An 8788-nucleotide genomic window follows, 5' to 3' on the forward strand; every position below is an offset into this window, starting at 1 on the left:
TCTCTTAGACCTATGAATGCTTGTGACATATAACCTAGCATTTTCAAGTTTACTAAAAAGTAATCCCATATATTGAAGGGGTGAAATACTAATGCAATCACTGTGAATACAAGTCAATACATTGTTCTACTCTTGTGGAGCCGTTTTTCTACAATATTTATGAGTTTGTTCTTCAATTAAGTTAGCTAAATATGATCAATATTCATTATTTTCAATAATATACTATATATTTTTTAATTAATTTTTTTACTCAAACATATTTTAAATGATTTCGTCTTCTTGAGCCGAGGGTCTATCGAAAACAACCTCTCTATTCCCTCGAGATAGGGGTAAGGTCTGCGTATACACTACCCTCCCCAAACCCTACTTGTGAGATTTTAGTGGGTTGCTGTTATTGTAAATATATTTTAAAAGATATATACATTATATTAATATGGGGTATACTAGTAACGCGGGTACGGAGAAACTAGTTTCAAACAAAAAGTGTCATATAAAAAACAGAATGGTCATCTTTATACTTAAAAATGTTGAAGGGCTAATTTATCATCTAGTCAAAGTTTAAGGGGGATAAGAACACTTTTACCATTTCTCTTCTGAACAGGGAAAATCAGAAACGGGTCCTCATTTCCCCGCTTCATTTCTCCCGCCATATGTGAAAAGGAAAGAGCTATAAACCCTAACTGGCCTAGCAATTCCTCGACGAACTGGTATGTTTCTGCTCTCTCGGAATGAAACCTAATCGTTGATCGATGTTCCGTCATATTTCATCTATTTTAGTTTTCACTTTTGCTGGTATTTGCAATCGATTACTTGCTAATCGACGTTTCCCCGGACTGATACAGTGGTTTCCTATTTATTTACTTTTGAAATCGATAGTTGAATGGTCAATATAGAACATTAGCATGTATATAGAGTCCCGTATATCTATTTACATCCGTATTTTTATCTAGCTTGCATCTCTGAGGTCGTAATTGAATTCTAGGGCTCCTAGATTATTGATTTTCGCATGCACTGTAGCTTGTGCAGTTTGGTCTGTATCTCTAGTTCTTACTACTGGTCTGGAGTATTTTACACTCGCGTTGCTGGTTAATTTATTTTACTGCACGTATACTGAGTGATATTATGACTGTCTGAGTTCAGTAGGCATAAAAGCTCTATTTGCATATCTATGAACTATTCCTCCAAGACTCAAACTCAAGCTAGTCCAGGTCAGCTAAGAACCTCTCTAGTTGCATATGTCGTTTATTCTGAATCCCCTGATATTTTCATAAATACTGAAGAGATCACTTGGTCTTGCAGTAATCTCGGGGGTACACATTTCCTTGTAGAATATTGAACAAAATGAAGTTCCGGGCATTTCTAACAGACAATGGTGTCAACCTCCTGGATAAGAGGTTCCTTCCAGCTCTTGACAAAATGGGAAAGATCTGCTACCTCTACCTTACGAGAGACCATGTATATTTTCTCCATAACCTCCTCAATGGTGATGGCATCCAATCCATTGCTCAATTCCGCATTGAGGCACTGTTTGATGAGTATCGCATCTCTAGCCAAAATGATGATCGGATATCTTTCACTATTGATCTTTCTCTTCTGCACCGTGCCCTTCGTAGTATCATTAGTATTTACACCGAGTTCAGTGCTAGTCACGGTGGAGATCCCGTCGGAGACAGTGCCCCTAACCGCCTCCAGATCAAGCTGGTAAAGAAGCTCCCTCCTCATTCTCAACAACCTATGCCTTTTCTCACTTTAGAGGCAAAAGGTTACAGGTCTGCTGTTATTCAAGATGTGCCCATCTCTAAGCCCTTGTCAAGGTCTGATGTACTTGAATTACAAGCAGCCCTTGATATGGCTCAAGATTTGCCTCAGACACTTATACGAGTCCCAGATATGCACCAGTTACAGAACTTCGTGGATCGAATGAAAAATGTTGGTGATGTGCTTAATGTTTCTATAAGTAAGTATGGTGATCTCCATCTGCAAGTTTCTACTACCCTGACTACACTTGGTGCTGAGTTCCGGAAGCTGTTAGTTATTGGAGAACAAGCAGAGAGCCCAACAGGTGACCAAAATTTGAGTGCTCAGTCAAGAACAAGAATAGCACTTCAGAGAGGAGATGCAATGATGGTTCAAGTGAGTGTAAAGCATTTCTTCAAGAGTCTTCAGTGTCACTTGGCAAAGCCCGATTGTGCTTTCTATGGTATCGCTCAGCAGGGTGCGTGCCTAACAGTCATATTTCAGTTCTTCATTCCAGGGACACATCAAACAGATAAGGCAATTAGTCTACACTGCCGACTACCTGTCCTTGACCCTGGGTCTAGTTGAAATGTCACTGAATTAAGATTTGTACTTCTTTGTCTTAGAAGTTCTTTGGGATGTTAATCATCCTACATTCCATGTTGGTCAAGTGTGAGTTGTCATAGCTGAACGCATCAGTTATCATAACATGGATTATAGTTTCCTGTCTGTTTAATTAAATGAAGCCTTGATTGTGTGGATTCAACTCTTTGTCCTGCACTGGTGCTTCCTCAAGACACTTCAGATTTATACAACTGCCTGGACTTCACCAGGGAAGAATGGTGTCTTCTTTCTCCCTAATCTTTTGCTAGTCTTGGAAGGTGTAATATGTGTTTTCCTGATACTTGTATGGTGTGTTCTAGATTTCTATTTTGCTTTGGTTTTTATTGGTACTCGTTTGGTGTTTTTTAGATTTCTAGTGTGCCATTAGTTTGCATGCCGCAGCTCCGACAATCAGAAGTAGCACTTAAAAGGCTAGGATGACAGATTAGTGTATGGTTAAGGAAACTAAAAGTAAGCCAGAAGATCTGTATCTTTCCTATTTTCTTCGGACTATAAGAATCTCTTGGTGAAGGTTAACAAACAAATATAATGTTAGCTGAATTACGTCTTTACTCTTATGTAGTTTTTTGTGAAGATTTACTGGGAAAATTTGTTCAGGATGCTATATCATAAGCTTGTTTCTTTAATCGTAAAATGTACTTATAATGATTACTTTGGGTTTCTCAGAAGTTCGTTCCTTAAAGCATGGGATTGTTTCCGATCGAAGAATGCAAGAGTAGATGCATATTGCCACCAAAGTAATTTGTTCTTAATGTGTTATCATTTAACATGCATTCTTTCTTTTTTTTCATTTGTCATTAATTCTTGGTATTTTTCTGGGACTCTTGCTTCTCGATAAGATATTAAGATGATTTGTTTTCTTCAGTGAGGTTGCATATACAGCTATTTCAATTATTTTGTATCCTGTCCTTCAGATCGGTGAATTAAAGTAAAAATTAATTCACATTTTCAACGGAAATTTGATTTTTTGAGTCTTCGGATTTTTAAAAGGTTTTTTTTACCTATATGTATTACATTAGAAACTTATTTACCCTCACTGTTTAGATTTTAACTTAATTATAAGTTGATATACAATTTACCAATTATATACAAAATAGTATTAATGAGTATCCTTTTATATTAGGAATTGAATGAGGAATATCAGTTATTCCCTCTTCGCGCTCTCTCTATGTTCGATCTCTCTCTCTCTCTCTCTCTGTCATTTTCAAATCCGAAAATACTCTTCTATAACCATTCTCTTCGATTTTCTGCAACGACCCGGCTGGTCGTTTTGAGTATTTTAGCCCCAATTCCCTATTTATTGCCTCCTTTATGTTGTATTATGGTTATGTGACTTGCCGGGGGTGTTTGGTTTTGTTTCGTGTGAGTTTCAGAGTGAAATGAGACACATAATTCCTAAGTTGGAGCTTTAAGTTGATAGAGTTGACCGTAGTTTGACTTTTGTGTAGATGACTCATGAATGGAGTTTTGACGGTTTCAATAGTTTCGTATTGTGATTTTAGATTTAGGAGCGTGTCCGGATGTTGATTTGGAGGTCCGTAGGTCGTTTCAGCTTGAATTGGCAAAAGTTAGAAAGTTGAAGGTTTGGAAGGTTGGAAAGTTTGAACGGGAGTTGACTTTATTGATATCAGGGCCGAATTCCGATTTCGGAAGTTGAAATGGGTCTGTCATGCCGTTTATGATTTGTGTGCAAAATTTGAAGTCAATCGGAGTTGTTTTGGTATAAATCAACATTAGTTTTGGAATTCGAAAGTTCATAAGTTCATTAGGCTTGAATCGATGCATGATTCGTGGTTTTAGTGTTGTTTGATATGATTTGACACTTCGAGCTTGTTCGTATGATGTTTTAGGACTTGTTAGTATGTTTGGTTGAGGTCCCTGAGGCCTCAGGTGTAATTCGGATCATGTTCGGCGTACTTTGGAACCTTGAAGAACTGCTGATTTTTTGTTGTTGGTTTCCTTATACGCGATCGCGAGTGGGTTATCGCGATCCGAAGGGCTGTTGGCGAATGGTGGAACATTGTTCTATGCGATCGTGAGAAGGAGTCTGCGATCGCGGAGCTTTGGCATTTAATGAATCGCGAATGCGTATGTTGGGTCGCGTTCGCGAAGAAGAAATGAGGAGACTGGGGGTCCACACGTTTTGTTCTTCGCGATTGCGTAGCTTGTGGAGTCTGTGAGTCACGTTCGCGTGTGGAGTTCCGCGTTTGCAGAGAGATAATTTGGCCGCCTGTGAATTTGTGCTTCGTGATCGCGAAGAAGAACACCTGGGCAGAATTTATGTTTTCAAAAAGAGGGTTTCATATCATTTTTCATAATTTAGACCTAGAGAGCTCGGTGTGTGGTAATTTTTTGAGAGCTTTTAAAGGAAATCATTGGGGTAAGAAATCGTAACTCGATTTTGGTTATATTACACGAATCTATCGTTGTTTTCATCATTTAATTAGTGTTTTGAGTTGGAAATTTGGGAAAAAATTGTGAAAACTTTCTAGACTAAAATTTGAAGTTTTGAAAGGCGATTTGAGGTCGGATTTGAGTAATTCTTGTATGGTTGGACTCATTATCGAATATGTTAGGATTTTGTAAATTTGATCGAGTTCCGAGACGCAGGCCCAGGTTGACTTTTTGAGTTGACTTTTTATTTCTTTGCAAAGATCGTAACTTTATTGTTCGAAATAGTTTCCTAAAGTTTATATTTATGGTATGAAGTTGTTTTGGCTAGATTCGAGCCGTTCGGAGTTCGATAATCGAGGAAAATGCCTACTAGTGGATTGAGTTATGTGTTTTGAGGTAAGTGTCTTGCCTAACTTTGTGTGGGGGAATTACTCCTTAGGATTGGTATTGTTTTGTGATAATTGTGATGTGTGGAAGCCGTGTACGCAAGATGACGAGTGTGTGCACGGGCTAAATGTGAAAATTTACCGGGTTTAGCTCTGTAGATTCCTTCATGCTCTACTTGTTAATTGCTCTACATGCTTAGTTGAAGTTCTTGTTCCCTTTATTCCATATTCATTATTTAACCGTTGGATTCTTTACTTGAAGTTGTTATTCTTGGAATATCTTGTTGCTAAAATTGGTATTGAGTTATAAAGGTCGTGATTCACATTGAGGCAAAGTGTTAAGTTGTGAAATACTATTCTCGTTGAGTTATTCACTTCCAGTTGTTGTTGTTGAGACTCTTGTGTACATTGTGGTTGAGTCATGAGCTATTTATTGTGAAAACACCGTTATAGTTGATTTCTTTGGCAATTTGTGATATTGGGCACTTGAGGTGCGATTTGTGATGCATTGTGATATTGATACGCATGCGGTGGTATAAGGTTTTGGGGTTGAAACACATGCGGTGAGATAAGGTGGGCTCAAACGCGGGAAGCAATTTCGGGAAAAATAATTTTTCAAAACTAAATACAAGGCTCCCCGGTGATATAAGGAAAGATTGTAAATTATTTGTGATTTGAGACTACGAGGCGGTACCTCGGTAGTGACTCTTGTTGATACTTCTCTATTACTTCACTTGTGTTTGGTTGTTTCGTTTCCGTGGTGCATTATTTGTCTTAGTTCAGTGTAGTTATTCTTGATATATTTTCTTACTTGTTTCATTTCCATTGTTATTATTATTACACTGTTAATTACTCGTTCTCTTTCTTATTTATTCCAGGAGGGCCTTGACTTGACCTCGTCACTATTCTACCGAGGTTAGGCTTGACACTTACTGTGTACCATTGTGGTGTACTCATGCTATATTTCTGCACATCTTTTTATGCATATCCAGGTACCTCCTACCAGTCCAGGCACCAGTTAGGTGAGCTCAGTTCGGAGACTTCAAGATATATCTGCCGGCGTCCGCAGGCCTCGGAGTCCCCTTTTATCTAGACTATTTTATTTTCTTATCCTTTTATAGACACTGATGTATAGGGATGTTCAATACCATCTTATAGAGCTTGTGACTTGTATTCGCCGGATTTTGGGAAGTTGTATATACTGAGTTACGAAGTTCCTTTATATTAGTTGTTGAGTTATTGAGACTTTAATCATTATTTCAGTTATTTCTGCATGAATGTTAGGCTTATCTAGTCTTAGAGATTAGGTTCTATCATGACATCCCGCGTAGGAAAATTGGGGTCGTGACATTCCTTCTATATGCCACCATTGAGCAATGAATCTCAGCATAAAATAGTGCAACTTTTCGGAGATTAAACTAATATTGGAGTTATTTTCTTATTTGTCCTCTTTGAAATCTCGAGTTTGTATTAAGGAAGCATCCATGTATTTTTTTGGTTTCAAAATAGATGAAGCATTCAGATTGACAGTAAAGTACTAAAAGTAAATTTTACATTGCTAGTCATTGAAAAGTTTCGAAACTTTAAATTCGAATATGAGTTTATAAAAATATTATTTGTTTAGATTGGGTGGTGAACGATTGAAAATATTCTTTGAAATTTATATCTCAATTTTGAGGGTGTTTGGTGAAGATTAGAGTTGATTTTTGCTGAATTTCAGATTGAAACTCGAAGTCGAAGAAGAAGACATGACATACAATATGCATACAAAATTGTATTAAAATTTTATTAAAGTTGTACTATAATTGTATTTAAGTTGTACTCTGTTGTGATTATATATTTTTTATATTTGAATGTTGTATGAAAGTTGAAAAATAGTTATATAATGTTTGAATCAAATTAAATTTATATTTAAGTTATAAATATAATCTTTTTACATAAAGTTGATGATATGTATCAAAGTTGAATTAAGAGAGGAAGTTATGATTGGAAATTTGAGAGCATAAGAAGAACACATCATATACAAAATATATACAAAAGTTGCATTGTATAAAATTTGTATGAAAATTATATTTAAGTTATATAATACTGTAGTTGTATTTAATTGGATAAAAATGCTATATGAAACTTGTAGACAATTTAATTCCAAGTATTATACAAAAAAGTGAAACATCTGCGATAAGGATATCATTTTAGTTATGCAACAATCCAGAAACTTGAAAATACAACCAATCTATATATATATATATATATATATATAAAAGCTGGGATAGGATAGGTGATATGGCACCTTCCATTGGCCAGCATTACTATTTATTCTTTTTGTTGTTTTTTTGGCATTTCCCTCAAAAATTTTCATTTTCTAAAATGTTCTACTAAGAAAAACTGAACAGACACTTCTTTTTCGTTAACAAAAAACGATCACCTCTTTAATTGACTTAACTAGCCTCTCACTCTTCCTCTTCTTAATTCTTCCCACCTTCCGTTTTCCATAACCCATTTGCTAGATTTTTTCCCCTTCTTTAAAATTGCCAAGAAATGAGTATGCAAGAAGCAAAGAGCATATTTAGAAAATGTAGAGGAATTGGATAGTGGTCAAGATTCCTGTCACGACTCAAACTCACCTATAGATCGTGATGACGCCCAACATGCCAGCTAGATAAGTCAACTAATGATTTAAACATATATTCATTCCTTTAAAAAAAAAAATCGAGTAATCAAACTCTTCGAAATTTTAAAAAAATTAATAAAGATATGAGAAAATAAGATAATTTTAAACCCAATTAAATAATTAAATCCACAAATTCTACTAGTGTGTGCCAAGGCCCGGTATCACAAGTGTATAAGCATCTAGTAGATTATACAAAATTTTAAATACTATCTGAAATAAAATAGACAGAATACAAATACAAGAAAAGGCACTAGTTGCTGCAGAACGGCTCAGAAAAGCAGCTCACCACTAAGCCTCTGGATAACGTGGGTGCGCGCCGATAGGTCCTCCGATAGTGCCTGTCTCAGGTCCTGCACAAAAAGTACAGCAAGCGTAGCATGAGTACGTAAACAACGTGTACCCAGTAAATATCAAGCCTAATCTCGAAGAAGTAGTGACGAGAGGTCAACTTTGACACTCATTACAGGTTAATATTATTACAATAGAATATATTGAATTAAACATGATATTAGATGAACAACAATAATTTTCTTAACAAGCAGAAATAATTAATTCCTTATATTTCAATAATTTCTAATTTATCAATTAACTTCACAAGCAGCAATTAAAATATCAAGGTATCGTGTAATTATTATTATTAGGCATGATTTCTGCCGAGGTCGTACGACCCGATCCAGAGTGTCGTGTACATTGTCGAGGGACGTGCAGCGCGATCCATGGATGCGTCTATACTGCCGAGACGTTCGGCCCGCTCCACAAGAAAGGAAGACATTTTCTTATGAACCTCCGGAATGAAAAGTTATTATAATATTAACACGTAGGATGTTCAATCTCTATTAACAATTTAATAATTTACACAAAATTTGAATATATGAAGTTTCAATCGTTTACTATTTCCTCAAACAATTTGCAATATAATTCAAGTAATTTAATTAATTAAAAGGAGCAATTATCACAAGTAATTCATGATTTGAGT

General features: G+C 36.0%; 1 protein-coding gene across 3 annotated transcripts; it reads left to right on the top strand.

The window, feature by feature from the left end:
• The first annotated feature begins 571 nt into the window (after window positions 1–571).
• On the top strand, window positions 572–2503 carry LOC104112271 (uncharacterized). 3 transcript variants are annotated; one of them, XM_009622145.4, is made up of 3 exons: window positions 572–707; window positions 1141–1208; window positions 1300–2503. In XM_009622145.4, the coding sequence occupies exon 3, from the start codon at window positions 1342–1344 to the stop codon at window positions 2323–2325; it is 984 nt and encodes a 327-aa protein (XP_009620440.1). In that variant the 5' UTR covers window positions 572–707; window positions 1141–1208; window positions 1300–1341; the 3' UTR covers window positions 2326–2503. The 3 variants fall into 3 exon arrangements, with proteins under 3 accessions (XP_009620440.1, XP_009620448.1, XP_018631764.1); XM_009622153.4 differs by lacking the exon at window positions 1141–1208 and having other exon boundaries at window positions 584–707; XM_018776248.2 differs by lacking the exon at window positions 572–707 and having other exon boundaries at window positions 1067–1208.
• Window positions 2504–8788: the final 6285 nt, after the last annotated feature.

Source organism: Nicotiana tomentosiformis, chromosome 3 (genome assembly GCF_000390325.3).
Source record: "Nicotiana tomentosiformis chromosome 3, ASM39032v3, whole genome shotgun sequence".
In the NCBI taxonomy this organism is placed as follows: domain Eukaryota; kingdom Viridiplantae; phylum Streptophyta; class Magnoliopsida; order Solanales; family Solanaceae; genus Nicotiana; species Nicotiana tomentosiformis.

What these genes read in the sequence shown, in the direction of transcription:
- LOC104112271 (XM_009622145.4), top strand. Translation starts at nt 1,342, where the DNA reads ATGAAGTTCCGGGCATTTCTAACAGACAATGGTGTCAACCTCCTGGAT.